The sequence below is a fragment of the Empidonax traillii genome, unplaced genomic scaffold, assembly GCF_003031625.1.
Source record: "Empidonax traillii isolate 1590-97213 ecotype Southwest subspecies unplaced genomic scaffold, ASM303162v1 scaffold387:size635111, whole genome shotgun sequence".
Classification (NCBI taxonomy): Eukaryota; Metazoa; Chordata; class Aves; order Passeriformes; family Tyrannidae; genus Empidonax; species Empidonax traillii.
In genome coordinates, this window is record NW_020955580.1 from 303,239 (window position 1) to 321,414 (window position 18,176).

The 18,176-nt window shown below is 55.5% G+C and overlaps 1 protein-coding gene across 1 annotated transcript; it reads right to left on the reverse strand.

Moving 5' to 3' along the window:
- Nucleotides 1–154: 154 nt before the first annotated feature.
- UNC5B (unc-5 netrin receptor B) lies at nucleotides 155–16,910 on the reverse strand. The gene is made up of 17 exons (XM_027893381.1): nucleotides 16,901–16,910; nucleotides 14,277–14,531; nucleotides 10,601–10,744; nucleotides 9,019–9,122; nucleotides 8,245–8,425; nucleotides 7,528–7,695; nucleotides 6,573–6,737; nucleotides 5,847–5,879; nucleotides 5,167–5,361; nucleotides 4,491–4,886; nucleotides 3,806–3,893; nucleotides 3,549–3,717; nucleotides 3,225–3,458; nucleotides 2,233–2,382; nucleotides 1,803–1,967; nucleotides 1,521–1,702; nucleotides 155–799 (listed from the first exon to the last, which is right to left on the reverse strand). The coding sequence occupies exons 1-17, from the start codon at nucleotides 16,908–16,910 to the stop codon at nucleotides 634–636; spliced, it is 2,805 nt and encodes a 934-aa protein (XP_027749182.1). The 3' UTR covers nucleotides 155–633.
- Between the last annotated feature and the right edge of the window lie 1,266 nt (nucleotides 16,911–18,176).

Below are 18,176 nucleotides of genomic sequence, written 5' to 3' on the forward strand. Positions count from 1 at the left end.
GCAACGCTCTTGCTCTCATGCACCAAAAAAAAAAAAAAAAAAAAAAAAAAAAAAAAAAAAAAAAAAAAAAAAAAAAAAAAAAAAAAAAAAAAAAAAATTATAAATCTGCCTCTTTTTTTTTGATCTTTTTTTTTTTTATCTTTTCTTTTTTTAAAAAAGGACACATCCAAAGATCTGGATAATAAATTATTTGCGTTTCCTAAGAAACTTTTTTTTTTTTTCCTTTTTTTTTCCTTTCTTATTTGCCTCGCTAAGCTGCCTGAAGCCTTTGACAGGAGTTAAGCCATTTGCCTGGATTGAACTCGTCTCTTCAACGCAGAAATGCTATTAAAGGAGGAGGAGGGGAACCCAAAAGAAGAAGGAAAAGGAAAGCCCCCATCCCGACTCAAGAAGCCCTAATTCCTCCCCGTGCCATGAGGAGGAGGAAGAGGAACGCTGCGTAACACTTGGATTGCTTGTAAACGCTGAGGACGGGTCTCTAAGGCTGACAGTGACGTGGGGAGGGAGCAGGAGCGACGGTCTCCGCCCTTCCTCGCTCAGGATGGACGTGTGGTCCCCCCCCCCAGCTGTCGGGGAAGGACCACTCCTCACCCCCCGTTTCGTCCTCCTGGTCCACCAGCCGTGGGAGCATCATCAGCAGTCCCCCTCCGTGGCCATGACCACCAGCATCTCGCTCTTGCCCATCTCCTCTAAGGCACTGGCCAGGGTGTTGAGGTCACCGTCGTCCTGGTGCTCGGCTTCCCATAAGTCCAGGAGCACCCCGGTGGGGCTGGCTTTGGTGGCGAAGTAGTTCAGGTACCTGAGGAGGAGAAGCAGAGGAGGACCCAGGTTGGTGTGGTGCCCTTTGAGGGTGCCAGAGCAGCAAACCTGTTTGCAGCATGAACCGTGGCAAGAATGCCACAACGCAAATGCCAAAGCCCTCGAGATACCACCTTCAACTTTTACAGAGAGCTGGCATTCGTGCAAAAGCAATGTAAGCTTTGTTTTGCTGAGATTACCCTCCCTCCCTCCCTCCCTTCAGTCCTCAGGGCGAACCCAGGCAGGAACAAGCACAGCCCTGGTCCCAGGGCCATTCCAAGCACCAAGAGACCCACAGATGAATCTCAGAATGGTTTGGGTTGGAAGGGACCTTAAAGTTCATCTCATTCCAATCCCCTGCTGTGGGCAGGGACACCTTCCACTAGCCCAGGTTGCTCCAAACTCTGTCCAACCTGGCCTTGGACACTTCCAGGGATGGGGCAGCCACAGCTTGTCCGGGCAACCTGTGCCAGGGCCTCACCACCCTCACAGGGGAGAATTTATTCCTAATATCTCATTTAAAGCTCTTCTTTTTTAGTTTGAAACTGTATCCATGGATAGAGATGGATATAACTATGCAGAGCTACATCCATCTTTCTGGGGGTACCTACTGAGCTGGACATAACCTCACTAGGGCCTGCCTGCATCACAGAGGGAGCACAGAGTGAAGCCCCACCCTGCCTGGGGCACAGCAGTGGAAAACAAAGCACAGGGACACCCACCGGTCCATGGAGAGCTTCTGGGCGAGAAGTCTCCAGTCGTTTCCCCTGGAGCTGGGAGCATCCAGGCTGTTGCAGATCTTCTGCCGGATGGAGAGGGGGATTTTGAAGGCGTAGGGTCCCACCTGGGTGGTGGGGGTGGCACCGCTGTGGTGGGAGCGGAGGGTGTCGAAGGAGCTGGAGTGCTGCAAGGGGAAGGACGGGGAGAGATGTTGCAGCACAGGGCTGAAACGCCCCAGCGTGTCCCCTCGCTGTCCGCCCCCCACACCCCCCCACGGCGCTCACCTCTCCCAGCGTGATGTGCAGCTGGAAGATCTGCCCTTCCCCTTCCACCTGCCGGACGCAGATCTTGCAGGTGAGCTCGGTGGAGGCCTGGCTGTACCTCTCCAGGGTGAAGGTGCAGTGCAGGGCTCGCTGGCTGCCGCTCCAGATGTGATAGAAGGGGATTTCCTGCAGGCCACCAAAGCACGGGCTGAGCCAAGGCTCCAGCAGCTCCCCTGGGAGATCCCACCTCCTCCAGCCACCCCACGAGGGACGAGATGGGACAGCGGGACCCCACGGTGAGCATCCCACCAAAAAGACCGGAAAACCAGTCCCCCTCCGTCCCCCATCCCTTTGGGAAACAACTCTGCAGATAAAAAGCAGGGCAGCCCCAACCCTGTGGTCAGCCTGGCTGAAGATGGTGCTGCCATTCTGGGCCCCCTCAGCCCCTCACCTGGTACTTGGCCAGCAGCTTGCTCCTCCACAGGGCGTGGGGGATGTCGTGGATGGAGAGACGCAGGTTGTGGTAGCTGTCCTTGAAGGGCAGGGGCTTGGGCTCCTCCAGCAGGTACCCTCCCAGTGTCCTCTCCAGCTCCAGCACCTCCTGTGGGCAGCGGGACGGGCAGGGTGAGACCCAGGAGAAGGGCAGGGGCTGCTCCACTGCCCACCTCCCTGCCCAAAGCCAGGCATGGAGCAGGGAGAGGAGCTGCCAGGAAGATCCAGCAACAGCAACAAGCCGTGGAGAGCAGCTTTTGCCACCCCAACAGAACTTGCCAGCTCATCTCATGCGCCAGCCTCACCTAAAACTTGAATTTTATAATGTGAGCCCCTGTAAATGTCTCCGTACTCCTCAGAGAATGCAAAGGTCCAACACAAGGGTCAGGGACTCCTTTAAAGGGTGCCACCCTATTTGTCTTTAACACCATCCCACTATCACACCAGCAGCTTTTGGGAGAAAAAGGCTGTCTGTGAGCCAGAGTGCTGCCTACATCCACATCCAGAGGCACCAGAGAATCCTGACAGGATCCACAGGACAGGTCACAGGGAATCCAGCTTCCCGTGCTGCACTGGATGGTGTCTATACCACAAAACACTCCCAAGGAGGGGAGAGACACAAATCCATGCAGGAATAAAGAGGACCTATAGAAAACTGAGGTAAATCACAGTTTTCTGTGCAGCAGAGAGAAAACCCACCCATGGGCAGCCCAGCCTCTCGTGGAATGCCTGCAGGGAGGGGTTCCAGCAGAGGAGACGAGCAACACCCTCACTGTTTCCTCCGGAGAGGGCGCGAAGGACAGGGAAAGCAGTAAACACCTTATTATTTCACTGTGGTCACTTTGCAGGCAGTTGCATCAGGTTGTCTGCTCCCTGGGGCCAGGCCAACCTGAGAGGCACCAGGCAGCGTCTTGCTGCCAGCACAAACAGCTTTGGGAAGGTGATATTTACCTTCAGAGCATCTGGCGTGTCCTCCAGGCAGTAGACCTTGAGGCTGTACTCCAGGGAGGTGCAAACCGTGGGGGCAAAGATGGCCAGCTGGAGCCTCTTGATGGCTGACCTGGAGTAGGACTCTCCCACGAAGACGTAGGTGCCCAGCTGGTCTAGCAAGATGTGGCAGGACTTGGCTTCCAGCTGGCAGTAGCAGGGAGTGTTGAGGGTCTCCTCATCCAGGGTCACAACTTCCTGCAGATGGGACATCAAGGCTGGGGGTCAGCCCATGGTCCCTCAACGCTGACGGTCTCTGGTGGCCGCTGGGCTGGGTTCCCACCTTACCTCCCAGTTTCCCTGGTGGGACTGTGTTTTCAGCTGGTAGATCCAATCCGAGGAGCCGACGTCGGCGCAGTGGGGAATGGTCAGGACGACGGGGCGGCACAGGAGCAAGCCGGTGGGTCCACAGGTCACTGCCGGGCTCAGCACCGTCTGCGTGCCCTCGGAGGGCAGGCTGGGGAGGGACAGGGGACACTGGTTGGAAAGGGGACTCCACGGTGGCCAACAAGGAGGGGACGTGTGGGTGGCACGGGGTGACTTACAGGGCACTCTCCGCCTTGTTGAGGACCAGGTACATCTCGTAGAACTTCCCCTGGGGGATGGCCCCGTGGGGCACCAGCAGGCTCACCCCTGGAATGGAGCACATACAGGTGTAGTTAGTCACAAAAAGAGGGAGAAGCCACCCTCCCTCCCCCCGGACACCCAGCACCAGGACGGCAGGGAGCTGGGGCAGCCCAGAGAGAAACACCTCCAGATAGGAAAATCATGAAACGTTTTGGGTTGGGAGGGACCTTAAAGATCATTTTGTTCCAACCCCCTTGCCACAGGCAGGAAAAGCTTTCACTAGATGAGGTTGCTCAGAGCTTCATCCAGCCTGGCCTTGGACACTTCCAGGGATGGGGCAGCCACAGCTTCTCTGGGATGGGCCACAGCTACACCACTTGCAGGGATGAGCCAGGCCACTGCGTGAGGATGAAAATCCTAATCTTTGGATCTTTTTGCAAGGTGCTGGTCCTGGATCAATGGCAGGGAAAGGCCGAGTGAAACCCAAGGAGGCTGTGACCTCCAGCCTGAGATGCCTGCCTTGTGAATGGCTCTCTGCCTTTCTTCCCTGAGCCAGCTTTGGGACATCAAAAGGCTGCTCACAGCAGGCGAGTTTTCTGGGACAAGAGCAACTCCTTGATCGTTCAGCAACCAAACAGTCCCTCCTCCCAGCCCGGGGCTTACCAGTGCCTGGCACGGTGAGCCTTCCCCCCAGGTAGCCAAACGTGCCGCTGGCGCTGTAGCCGTGCTCCCGGGGCAAGCCCAGGAGGTGCTGGGAGCCCAGGGCTTTGCTCCTCACGTTCCCGAAGTGCCCCTCCCTGGCGGTGTCCCCCGGGTAGGTGCCGGTGGCGGGGACCCCCCCCAGCAGGTCCGTGCCGTCGTGCAGCCCCGGCGAGGAGGAGGAGGCGGTGGAGGAGTTGTACACCTTGATCTTGAGGTTGGGCAGGGGGTCCAGCAGGGGTGAGTTGGTCATGGGGATCTTGTCGGAGGAGTCCTGCAGGGCGTACATGGGGCCGCGGTACAGCCCCGCGCTGGCCGTCAGGTCCGGCTGCATCGAGGGGTGCAGCAGCTGGGGGTTGTCTGGGGGAGCAAGGAAACACAGGCGGGATGAAGACGGCGGAGGAAACAAGGGGTTGGGAAAGTGCTGCTCGAGGGGAGGAGATCACAGAATCCTAAAATGGTTTGGGTTGGAAGGGACCTTCAGGATTACCTAGTTCCAACCACCCTGACACGGGCAGGGACACCTTCCACTAGACCAGGCCGCTCAAAGCTTTGCACTGATTTCCCCCCCGCCATCACGGAGCCCTCAGCCCTCAGAAATCAGCACGTTCCCCCAGGAAAATGCGGCTGTGGCTCTCACCGTGCCGGGAGGTCTTGAAGTTGACAGGGTGGAATCCCCCGGTGAGAGCGGCCGACGAGTCCGTGATGTCCGTGTCGAAATCCCGGCATCTCCTCCGGTACACCACCACCCCCACGGCCATGAGGATCACGATGAAGACGAAAATGGCCACCACCAGCCCGGCGTACAGGGCCACGTCGCCTGTGGCCTCCAGCACTGGGAGGGATTAAAGTAGCGGAGGTGAGAAAAGGAGCGCGAGAAATGCACGTCGTGACCCACCAGCGCTCCCCAAACCCTACCACCGACTCAGGCAGGAAGGGGAAGATGCATACTGGGCCTGCTGGGAAGGCTGGCAGGAGGATGGAGGGTGTTTTCTAAGAGCAAGAAGTCAAGAGCGATGCTAGAGGATGAGCTGGAGGTGAAGCCCTCAGACCTTTAGAGGACACCTGGCTCATGCCAACTTCACCTGAGCGCCAAGGACCCCAGAAACATTAGATCTGTGCAGCTCAGGTTCGTGATCAGCCCTCACATCCTAACAGAGACCAAGCCTGAGGAGTACACAGGAGTTTTGGGGAGGGCTTTAGTTCCTCCCTCTTCCCACCCTGTCCTTGCCCAGCTGCTGAGGAGCCCAACCGCAGATGCAACGGAGCAAAACCAAAGAAACAAACAGAAAAAAAAATGGCCATGAAATGAGCACTTACGGTGGCTTTTGGGTTCGCTTAGAACTCTTTTATCTGTTAGGAAAACAAAGTTAGAAAAAAAAAAAATGGTGAAGGTGACGATGGGCATGAGATGAAGCAGAAAGTGGGGGGAAGCCAGCCTGGGGGCACGGGAGATCAGCACTGTTCCCCGGGGCGTGCCAAAAGCCAGGCAGAAGCACAGTGACAAGGGCATCTCTGTGCCCAGCCAGGCCCTGGAACGTGTGCCCTTGTCTAATGGGACTTTGGAAATATCTGGCCATGGCAGCATTAAAGGGGACAGTGGTGTCACACAGCAGCAGGTGGCAGCATTGGCTGCCTTCAGCGTGCCCACTCACAGCACAGCAGCACCATTATCTTCATCACTGGTTTGCTTCCCTAAACACCCAGCTCCAGAGCTCCTACCCAGCAACGACCCAGGGCAGGGTGTTATCACGGTGGGGCTGAGAAACCCCTTCTGCTCTGCCCCCACTAACCACAACCAGCCTTACGTCAAACCTAGAGGGGGGCCGGGCGTCTCAATGCCATTGGGACATTTAGATCCCACCAAAAAATTTCCCCCAGTATTTCTTTCCTCCAGGTAAGAACCGGAGGATGAGTCTGCCCGAAAACACCTTGTTCCACCCCAGGTGCCAGCGGCGCCGCTCCGCCGGCTCGGAGGCGCAGCCAGCGCCGGAGCAGCACAGCCAGCAGCACCCCGTGCCTGTGCCCGCCTGCCCAGGTACTCACTCTGCAGGCAGAGCCCGTCGGTGCAGTTCTTGGAGTCCAGGAGCCCCCCGCTGCAGTCCTTGCCGCCGTTGCGGGGGGCCGGGGCGGCGCACTCGCGGCTGCGCCAGTGCGTGCACTCGGTGCTGCACGCTGACCACTTGCTCCACTCCGTCCACGCGCCGTCCACTGCGGGACACCCGACACGGGAGCGTCAGTAAAAGCCCCGGCATGGCCCCAATGGGCTCGTTCCCCACCACCAGGATGGTGCCAGCAGCACAAAGGGGCTGTTATCCCAGCGCATCCAGCCCTGCTGCCGTCTGGGGAGGGCAACTGTGTCGCTGCAGACACCCCCAGCCCTTTGAGACTAAAACAGGGTAGAATAATAGAATGGTTTGGGTTGGAAGAGACATTAATCATCTCTTTCCAACCCCCTGCCGTGGGCAGGGACACCTTTCACTGGCCCAGGTTGCTCCAAGCCCTGTCCAACCTGGCCTTGGACACTTCCAGGGATCCAGGGGCAACCACAGCTTCTCTGGCAAACCTGTGCCACGGCCTCATCACCCTCATAGGCAAGAATTCCTTCCCAGTATCTAATCTAAACCAACTCTCTGTCCATGGGAAGCCATTCCCCCTTGCCCTGTCACTCCAGGCCCTTTTAAATAGTCTGTATCTTCCCAATTGGCCCCTTCAGGCACTGGAAGGCCACAATTAGGTCCCCTCAAGGCATCCTCTTTTCCAGGCTGAACAGTCCCAACTCTCCCAGCCTTTCCTCACAGGAGAGGTGCTCCCTTCCTCTGATCATCCTCGCTCCAAGAGGTCAATGCCCTTCCTGTGCCGGGGACCCCGGAGCTGGATGCAGTATTCCAGGTGGGTGCTTTGGACTGGGTCTCCTGAGCCCCTGTCTCCTTGGGATGCACTGGGAGCAGAGCTGGGGGCATGGGCAGTGTGGGGACGCCAGGCTGCGAACCTGCCTTACCTGGGCAGAGGGTGGTGCAGGTGATTTTCTGGAAAGGCTGCCCGTCGCAGAAGGAGCCGCCGTTCAGTGGTGCGGGGTTGGTGCAGGTCCGGGTGCGCTTCTGCCAGCCCCGGCCACAGCGGTTGTTGCAAGGAGACCACTCGGACCAGGTGGACCAGCCACCGTTCACTGCAGGAAGAGATGGACAGCACTAGCACCAGAGCCCAGTTCAGCAGGGACAGCAGCTAAGCCTCGGGTCCTTACATCTGTGACCCCCTCATACAGCTCCCTCTCATGAAAAGCAAATCACAAGACTCCTCCTCGTGTATCCCACCTCACGCCCAAGGTGCTCAAGCCTTTTGGTTGAGCCCTTTGGCACAAAGCTTTGGCCCTTTTTCCACTTGGCAAATATTTTTGTGCCTGGCCCCGAGGAGACCTTTGGTTTCGTGGCCAAGTTCAGCCAAACGCAGCTTTTCAGCTGCTTTGAGAGTCAAAGCAATCCAGCTGGGTCCAGCCTCCATCCACCTTCCTACCCAACAGAGAAGGCTTGGAAAAACCTCCATCCCTACACCTCAGAACCTCCATCCCTAACAGGCTGTGCAAGCTACAAGAGGCTCCCGTTCTGCAGACATCCCTAATTTCATGCACTAATTTAATTCGCTCCTACCACTCCCAGAAAAGTGCCCGTGGGGGCATGGCCAGCCGCAAAGGCCCCCTCCCTGGAGCAAGGGCCGGTACCGTAGACGATGACAGCGGCCGTGGTGCTCCGGCGCTTGGCCACGATGTTCTTGGCCATGCAGGTGTAATTAGCGGTGTCCAGGAGCCGGGCCTGCTTGATGATGAGGTTGTGGTCGATGGTGATCAGGAAGTTGGTGTCCTGGGAGGGGTCGATGACGTCCTCGTTCCTCAGCCACTCCACCTGGCAGTAAAGGAAGTGGTGGGTGAGGACGATGATTGAGCCATTACTGACACCACCAGCGTCCTCAGCACCTTGACCACTGACTGGCTAAGCCTTGCCTCTGACTGTATTTATTTCTCCTTAAAAACTTGAAAGCCTGGGGCACATTACTGCTGTCTGGGCCAAGGATGTGGCTACCACCAATGCACAGCTCCCAAGGGCTGGTGGAGCTCCGGGCATGGAAAGCTCCACCAGCTTGGCAGGAAAACCCATCCACGCTGACTTTCCCAGCCGCCCTCTGCTCCCACTGGTGACTGTGTTCCCCTTCAGCCAACTCACTGGGCTAAAGATTTCCCTCTAAAAGAGGTTAAGGGCACCTCAGGAAGGGCGAGGGAGGTGCTCTGAGCAGGCTCTGAGGTCACATGTGTTACTAGATGTCACAGTAACAGATCCACTGCCCAAAACAAACCTCTCTGCTGCACAGTGAGAGCTGACGGGTCTCGGCACGAGGCCATCCATCACGGCCACCGGCCACGTGCAAGGACGTGCCCCGGGCAGGGAGGGGACACCCCAGCCATCAGGGTGGCATTCCTTGAGGCTGTGGAGCCGCTCACCTCGGCCTGTGGGACCCCCTCGGGTGGGCGGCACTGCAGCAGGACCTCCTGTTCCAGCGGGACCTCCTTGCCCAGCGGCTCCTGGTCAAAGTTCTTTCGTAGGTCTGGGAGGGAAAGGAAAAGCCTGGGGTTACCAGCCCTGCTGCAGGAGAAGGGCAATCTCCAAAACTTCGGTGGGTGCCTCAGCACCAAGCACCCACGAGTCAGGAAATCCCTCTGGCATGGCACAGCCGGAGCAAAACGTGTCCTGAGAGGAAGGAGCTGGAGAATCATGTTTTCCAGGATGGATTTTGGCAGCACATGGTGCTCAAGGACAGTATCTGTCCTCCTTCACGTTGTTGCAAGCTTATACCCCATCCTGTCATTTCCTTTGGGGACTAAACCTCAGCCTGACCACTGCTTCTTCATCCCCCCCATTTCCTTCCTCCTCCGGACCTTGCTCCAGGACCCTCTTTTCACGAAGGGGGAAAATGAGATTTGCCCAACAGTTCAGCTCCCACATCAGCGCTGAAGAGGACTCCCAGATTTCAGGGCTAAGGGGGTTTGTTGCTCGGCTCTGCCCTAGTTCGTCCTGGTCAAGCCACACCCCCAGACTTGCTGGAAATGTGGCCATTGCACTCCGGTGGGGAATGGCTGCAGAAGAAAAGCCAGGCTTGCTCAGAAAGGGGTTGTACAGTGTTTTGGGGAAGGAGAGAGACGACCAGCAGAGCCCCTCAGGACGTGGGGGACATGGCTGTGTCCTGCTCCAGAGCCTTGGAAGGAGCAGGAGCATCACTAGATGGTGCTGTGATCCTCTGCTACAGCTCCAGCCTTCCTGTGTGGCTCCGGTACCCTCACTTTATCTCATCTGCTCTGAAAAAACACCATGTGTTCAAGGCCAGGTTGGATGTGACTTTGAGCAGCCTGGTCTCATGGAAGGTGTCCCTGCCCATGGCAGGGGGGGCTTGGAATGAGATGAGTTTTAAGGTCCCTTCTAACCCAAACCATCCCATGATTCTCTGATCCCATGATTTTTCCCTGTTCAGACTAAACCCTTCAGCGGATTCATCAGCCCTCTCTGTTTTGGATAACATGTGGGATTATTAGCCCTCTAATAGCAAAAATCCATTTGGGGCAGGGGAATCCTAGCTGTTCTCCCATGGCTTTGCCATCTCATTTGCTAATCGAGCAAACTGGGGCGGGAAAGACCCGATTAACCCGCCCTTAGTCAGGCTGACACCCCCAAACAGCGGCTCAGAGAAGTGACATATGACAGCAGGGACTTCGGGGACACTGAGCCGCTGATTCAGGCAGAGCGTGCAAGGTGCTATCCTTGGGTTATTAGGGATAATAAAGCACCAGGAAGAGCTGAGCTGACGGGCACTGCGGCATTAACCCAGGTAGCGCCACGGCCTCTCGCCCAGGCACGGAGGGACGGCGCCGCTCAGAAGCAAAGCCGGAGCTGGGATGGGGAGCGAAGACCAGGGCCATCCAGCAAGGATGGGTCGTTCCTGAGCGATCAATAAGCGATTTCAACAGAGGGCGAGCTTTTGGAGACGGGCAACCCCCCAGGGAGCAGGCGCGGCGCGTCCCGGGCACTTACAGGCTATGCGGACGTAGGCGCGGCGGCTCTTGGTGGTGCCCGCCGAGCTCCAGGCCACGCACTGGCACCAGTAATCCTCCAAGCCAAAGAGCTCCTCCACCTGCTGCCGGGAGACCTCGATCTGCACCTCCCGCACCAGCATCCCTGGAAGGGGAGAGAGGGATGGCATCAGCTCGGCAGGAGCATCTGGGAGGAGGGGAACCGAGGCAGCACCCGAGAGGGATGGAGGACAGGGGCATCTCATCTGGGGATGACACCTCTGCACATCAGGGAGATTGTTCCCTCCAGAGGGTGACTTGGATTTGCAGCCAGGGCAATGGATCCCGTGGAATTGTCTCTTTTTGTCCCCCCGCCCCAGTCTGACTGAGCAGGACCAGGACCCTCTCCACCATTTCTAGAGGCATCCCCCTCCTCCACCAGCTCTCTCCCACGCCACCAAGATCCCTGCCTGGGCCACTTCCCACCCCCCAGGGTTTGAAGGATGCCTCCCAGGCTTTGCTGCAGGGAGAAACCTTCCCTGCCAGTGCCACTTAAATACAAATATAACAAGACATATAGAAGATCTTAAGGCAGAAGATCCTGGCCAAGGCAGGGGTGTGGTGACAAAGGTGACATCCCCACGTTCAGGACACGCTGAAGCATCAGTGGCCATCACCAAGGGCAGGAGGGACTCAGTGCTTACTTTTCCTTATTTTGAGCAATACCTGCCCTTTTTTTTTTTTTTTTTTTTTTTTTTTTTTTTTTTTTTTTTTTTTTTTTTTTTTTTTTTTTTTTTTGCAGTTTCTATTTTAAAAAGGCCTCAATTTCACGGCGATCGAGCGCCGCACGCTCCCCAGCTGTAATTTTGTTACAGTTCGCTCCCAGCGCTGTGAGGAGCAATTACTGTCTCTCTGCCACCTTCCTGCAGAAGAGCTGACAAGGAAATACAATTTATTTTGTCACTATTCAGGGGAAAGAAAAAAAAAACAACACAAAAAAAACCCCCAACAAAACAAACCAAAGAAAAGGTATTTGGGCCAAGCGCTTTTGGGCAACTTGGGGTTTTTAGAAGGACCCAGGACGGAAGTGGCGGCTCCAACACATCTTGCCTACCTGGAAAGCTCCAGTGGGGTGAGTTGAGCAGCCTTGGAAATGTGGGGAGCAGCCTGCAAATGCCCTATTTCTGTCCCCCTGAAAGCAATGACTAACCAAAACTGTAGGCTGAGGTCAAACCTCACAGGAGTGACTACGTAAGGGCTCCCAGGCATCCAGACCTGTCCGCTCTTCCCGCCCGGCCCTTCTCACCCAGCTGAATTATCCTCCCTGACTTGGCCTATTTTTGCTTTCTTCCACATGAAATGTTTTGGATCAGACGCAGGCAGAGCATTACTGAGCCAGGCTCATTCAAGACACGTCATCCTAAAAGTTCCTTTTTTTCTTTTTTTCTTTTTTTTTTTTTTTTTACCTTCTTAAAGGTCCCTTTTTCCAAGCTTTTAACCGCAGACGCTTCAAAACTAACCATGTTAACCTGTGCCTTTGTGCCCAGCTCTGCCCTGTGCCCTTTGCAGCAGCTTTCCTGACTAAGGCCAGGCGCTGCAAATGCAGATTTTTCAGCATGGTAAACCACTTTGGTTCCAGCTCCTTTTTTCTCAGGGAAGCTGCCGGGCAGAGATGCCCACGCCAGCAGCTTTTACATGCACAGCATCACCTCCGCGCTGAAGGCACTGTTGGTCTGTTCCCTGGTAGCAGCAATACCATCTTTGAAGCCTGGATGAAGGTGGTGTGCGCTGTTTCCTCCCCAGATTGTTGTGAAGGCCCAAGGCAAGCGAGTTTCCCCTGTAACAGGTGTCCCAGATGGATACTCCATTCCAGGGAGTGTTCCAGGCCAGGCTGGATGGAGCAACCTGCTCTAGGGGAAGGTCTCTGCCCGTGGCAGGGGATGGAACTGGATGACCTTTAAGGTCTCTTCCAACCCAAACCACTCTGGGATTACGTGAGTCTACAAAACATGGGTGGGTTTTTTCCACACTGCACATCAGTAAGCTACGAAAACTCCCTGCTGTGTACAGTGCTGGGATGATCCAGAGGAGAAAGGAGTCCTAACAGCATTCAGACAAATTAACAAGTGAGGAATTCACCTAGGGCTGGACCACACTGCTCAGATACTGCCACGGGAGCAGGGAGTCCCTAATCATGGATGGCAGAAAGCTGGGAGGGTGACAAAGCAGTCTGCATCGTTGCCTCCTCGTCCTGGTTCAGTGCTCTTCCCCTGAGCATCCTCCACTGCCATACAGAGGGCAGAGGGACCTCTGGCTCAACCCAGTGTGGCCAGATGTTATAAATAAATTCAAAACCCCTCAGCAAAGGCTGCTCGGTCACTGACCAGCACTGACTCTGCCCTGAAGTGCTGAGGGTTTCAACTCTGGCCTCTGTAAAGAGCTGGAAGGTGGAGATGCACCCTGGGAAAGAGAAATGCTGTGGCCCCTGCTCCCGTCAGCCTCCGGAGAAGCAAGGGGACAGCTTTGCCCTTCAGAGATGGCATCTCTCACCATCCTTCCTCTGGAAGAAAAACACTCCAGGAGTAGCTGAAGCAGCTTTAGGACAAAAGGTTCAAAGAACCCCAGAGGAAAGAAATGATCCCCCCTTTGAGGAGCAGGTTCAGGGATGGGCCCAAGCACAGACCGGCTCACGGCTGGTGTAGGATGGAGAGAGAGAGAGAGAGAGATGCCAGGGAAGGGCAAGGCTGTGGGAAAAACCACAGGGACAAGGAGAGATTCTGCAAAAGTACTTGTGGCTCCTCCAGGCTGATGAAGTCTCTCCTCTAAGCCCAGCCTGACTTCTCAGGCCAACACCACAGCAGTTCAGAAGGGCTGCCTTGGTTTAAAGCCCTCCAGACGCCACGTGCTCAGGGATTTGCAGGGAACAGATGTTACATGGGAACTGTGACTGTTTTTCTTCACCCCTGGTCAGACCACAGGTGCCAAAACTGGTGCAGAAAAGATGGGAGCTGAGCTAAAGCATCCCGATTTCAGTGAATCTACTTGATGACATGATATATCCAACTCCACACCTTGTTCTCATGCCAGGAGGTTTCAAGGCACGGACCAAGCAGCTCTGCAGAGCCCAATCCCATGGAATAAGACCCCCCCTAAAATGCCTGAACCACCTTCTTACCCTGTTCCAGACAGCCAGAGGCTGACTTATCCTCTGAGGCAGAGAAGAGCTCATTTGCCATCAAAAGGCATTTAAAACCCTACCTGCAATTGCTCTCATTACCCATTAAACACCTAATCCCTCTGCGAACCTGAGTAAGCTGCCAGCCTTTGCCACCCCTCCTGGCAATGACTCCTACGTGTCGATTAGGCACTTTGCAGGAAAGCTGTTCCATTTTTTTTTTTTTTGATCGGATTTAAACATGCTGCCTTTAAAATCCCATTTAACAAAGCCCGGGTCCCGCAGCAGGGCTGAGTGTGCAAGCAGGCTGGCTGAGTTCCCCCGGGGCTCCAGGGGGTATGGTGACCACAGCACCACCATCCTGCCTTCACCAGCGCTCTGGAAAGTCTAGCTGTTGTTCTGCCTGGAGGAGAGCCACCAACGAGGTTGGCTGTGCGTGAGGGAGAGAAGGGCAGGAGCACCTGGAAAGAGGAGAGGGGAAGGGGAGGCGGGCAGGGGGACGCTCTGGGGTGGGTTTGCTCACCGGTGACCTCGTCCAGGCTCTCCTTGGTGACGTGGTCGTTCTGGTTGACCCACTCCCCGTTGCACTTGAAGTAGATCTGGGTGGCAGGGTTGGCGCGGCACACGAGCTCCACGGGCTTGTTCTTCACGATGTAGGCGTCCTGTGGCTCCAGCAGGAAGTGAGGAAGGGTCTCTGCCGGCGCTGAGGGGAAGGAGTCGGGCAGCACGTCGCTGTACTCCAGCCCTGCCGGGGGGAGCCAGAGGGTGGGGAGGTGCCCTTAGTCCCATCTCCTGCATCTCCTGCCCTCCCTGTCCTTCCCCAGGAGTGCCCTGCACGCGGTGGTGTCACCAACAGCCCTTACTGAGGGTGCTTGGAAAAGCAGAAGAGGGCTGGAGGCTCCCCCCAAAACCAGAAAAGCAAATCCCTAAATCCCCGCTAGACAGAGAGCTGCGGGGTTCATCCTGTTTTCCCTCACCCACGCTCCGAGCCCAAAGCCCGGGTGATCTCACTAGAGGACACCACAAGGGAAAAAGCAGAACAAACCCAGGCGCAGGGACGCTGATGGGGACACTGAGAGGCCCCACAGGGGCTGGTGTCCCCCACCCCAGGTCTGCTCCTCACAGCCCCGAGGAACGCACGGGTATGCCCCAGGCAAAGTGCTGGCAGGGGCTCAGTGCTGGGAGCGTTGACCATATCCCAGCACAAATCTCAGACATCCAGTATGGGATCCACATCTTCAGTGGGGCTGCACTTGGGATCCCAGGCCCCTGTCAACACTTGGATTTCAGCATCGCCACAACAGGTAAGCCATCGCTTCCAGGCACCTCCAGAGAACATCACCCAAGGGTGCCACCAGGATTCACACTCTCCCACCCCAGAACCAGGGCTCAGTGACCTGGGGACTTCCATCTTTCTCTTTTTTTTGCTTTCAAAAGCCATCTAAATGCAAAAATAACCAGAAAAATTGGTCAGGTCTGCTCAGGCCTGGCCAAGAAAAGTCTTTGAAACAGGTGAGCACCTCAGTGCTCACACAGGGACATAATCCCTGAGGAGTGGGAATCTCAGGGTGGCTCATCCCAAGCAGCAGCTTGGGAAGATGCTGTGACTGATGCTGAGCATCATCTGCAGGAAGCCCATTTCCAGCCATTTCACCCATTAAGATCGAACCCAAATAATAGAAAAATCCACAGAGGTGCACTGGGATGCCACTGCTTAACCTGTTGTTCCTGGGGAATCTCACTAGCAGTCAGGTCACATCACAAGGCTTTTCTTTACACCCAAAGGAGTTATGAGCTTTTCCTCCTCCTCTCTTCCCTCAGCCAGAGCTGTGATTCTCAACTCCAGGCACTGCAGCGTGCAGGAAAACAGTAAATATCCCCAGCCCCGCGATAACATCTCCAGAGCTGGCAGGGAAAAGAAAGGAGCCCACTCCCTTCAACACCCTTGGCAAGGAACGGTGCTGCAAAGAGAGAATCAGAAACCCAAGACACGAGGAGGAGAAGGATGAAGAAGAGAAAAAAAAAAAATAAATATAATCAGATGCATCAAGAAAACAAGATGACCAAGCTGCCTCCTGAGCAAAAATCAGTGAGGGGAAAAAAAATGCACGAGGTCAGTCGTTTAAAATCCATTTAGGAAAATTGACTTTCCATTTCCATTTAACACAGCACTAAGGGAGAGCGGTAGGACATTTGTCATAATCCATTAACTGCTCTTTTGGAAACAATGAATTAAACTCCGGGCTAATTTCTCTCTCTCTGGCTGGCTCTTCCCCACCTCTCTGCTGCTGGTTATTTCCTCCCCCATCTCCTTTGCAGTCCTGTGATTTTCCCCGGCCCTGGGGCGGACAGGGGGACAGGGAATGCCGAAGGGGGAGCCCCCCACCCTGAGCAGTCCCACACTGCCCCCCGTGCCCACCTCAGGCCCCTGGTCCTGCTCCCCCTCTCCTGCTGAGCAGCCTCTTGCCAGTGTCCCCCCAGCAAATATCCTTTATTTTTATTCTTATTCCTTTTTTTAAAGTTACTACTCAATTTTTCATCCGCTGAGTTGTTGTTTTGTTGGTCGTTGGCTGTTTTTTTTATTTCAAAAACCACTTAGATGCCACAAATCTAAATTCCCTGGCAAAGACAGCTGGCAGGAGATAATCTAACTGGCAACAGAGGCAGCCAACAAAACTTCACTCCTGGGCTCGTGTGAAAACCTCCCTGAAGTGATGCTCCCTGCATCCCTGTGCCATGCAGCCTGCAAAGTCACTCCTGAACTTTGCAGCTGGGAAAGGGCACACACACCCTCCAAAAATCCACCTGGGGGCTTGCTGGCCACCCATCCCCAGGGACGGGGTGGCTCCTGGGTTTTGTTTAGTAAGAATGACCCACAAAGCCTCAATGTCCCTAAAGAAGCCAATTTTCAGAAGGACCTTCCCCTATGGAGGTGACACCCCGAACTGCACGTCCCTGATCCCAAACCACGGGCAAGGAGAGGTCCTCCTCCTCCTCCAGCAGTCAGCACCAAAGGCATGATTCCTTCCACCCCAGCGCCACTTTGGTGACGCTCAACAAGACTTCAGGTCACCCGAGAGGATCTGGGAGCGGGGAGGGGATGAGTCACGGCCGGATGGGGATGAAAATGCCGGGTTTGTGACTCACCCGTGATCATCTGCAGTGGGATGGGTGATGCTCCAGGCCGTGGTGGGAGCCACCTTGGCCCCCCAGCACAGGGTTTGGGGCTGAAACACGCCCGGTGGTACCAAAAACCTGCTGGATCCCACCTGAGCCCCTGCTCCAGGAGGGGGGGGGTCTGCTCAAATAAATGCTGTGGATCTCAAGCTCCACACTTCAAGGTTGTTCCCATGGAGGCACAGTGGCTTTGGGGACGAGGTTGGTGGAATGGGATGATGGCCCCAGCCAGACCCATCATCTGCTTTTGGTGGCTACAAAAACCTGCTCAATTTAAGGTTTGAACCCAAAACACCTGAACCTTTAAAGCAAAAAAGGATCCTGGCTGCTGGAAAAGTTTAAATCCTGCGAACTCACAACATCTGAGAGATCTTTTGTTTCTGGCCAAGAGAGATCTGGGGCCAAAAAAGCAGCTCTAACACGAGACAGGGGAAAAGGATGATGGCTTTTTTTGTGGCAGACTCACAACTGGGGCCATGCCACGGAGCCCCAGCCCCACAGATCCCTCAGGCTCATGAACAGGAGCAAATCAAGGGGGAGGATAATTTCTCCATCCAGAAATCCAGCTGAAAAAAAAAAAAAAAGCATGTGCAGCCGGGCAGGGCGTTTTTCTCCAGCATGATATGGCCACTAGTATTTAAACGAGCTGTGGAAGAATTAAGGCATAGGAACAACAGGGACTTTGGATGAGAAAAGGGAGGAGAACCATGCTGAGCACATTTATCATAAGCCATCAACCCAGCCTTTCATCCCCCTTCCCCACGCCCGGCCACCCGCTGCATGGGAAACCTCTCTCTCGGCTAACACGCACTGGGGGGGCCCCCAAAAATTCCACATACAGTTGGTGGGGGGGGTGGGGGTGGTGGAAAACACGGCTGCTTGTGCCATGCGGAGGAACAACTGCTGCTCCTTCTGCCCTGACTATCCCGCACCAACTGCAAAACACCCCGAAAATAAAAGCGCTTTCCCAGTGGTGCAACCCCCTCACCTCCACAGAGGCCGCCTGCGCTCTGGCCACCCGAGGGGACACTTGGGCCCACCGACCACAGGAGCAGCAGCACGCACACAGGAGGTGCTTTTGCAAGGGAAAGCAGGAGAGGAGCCCTGCACCGCCGGGATTTCCAGTCCCCGCAATCAGACAAGCAATAAAACTCCCAGCAGTGACAAACTAATAAATATTTGAGCGCGCGCTCCGCTGGCTGCGATCATCATCTCCCTGGCAGACGTCTACAGGGGGTTCCCATCT

Coding starts and splice junctions, on each gene's coding strand:
- UNC5B (XM_027893381.1), bottom strand. Junction 8,426..9,018: donor AGGGGGTCCCACAGGCCGAG/GTGAGCGGCTCC, acceptor CTTTACTGCCAG/GTGGAGTGGCTGAGGAACGA. Junction 1,703..1,802: donor TGCACATCACGCTGGGAGAG/GTGAGCGCCGTG, acceptor TTCCCCTTGCAG/CACTCCAGCTCCTTCGACAC.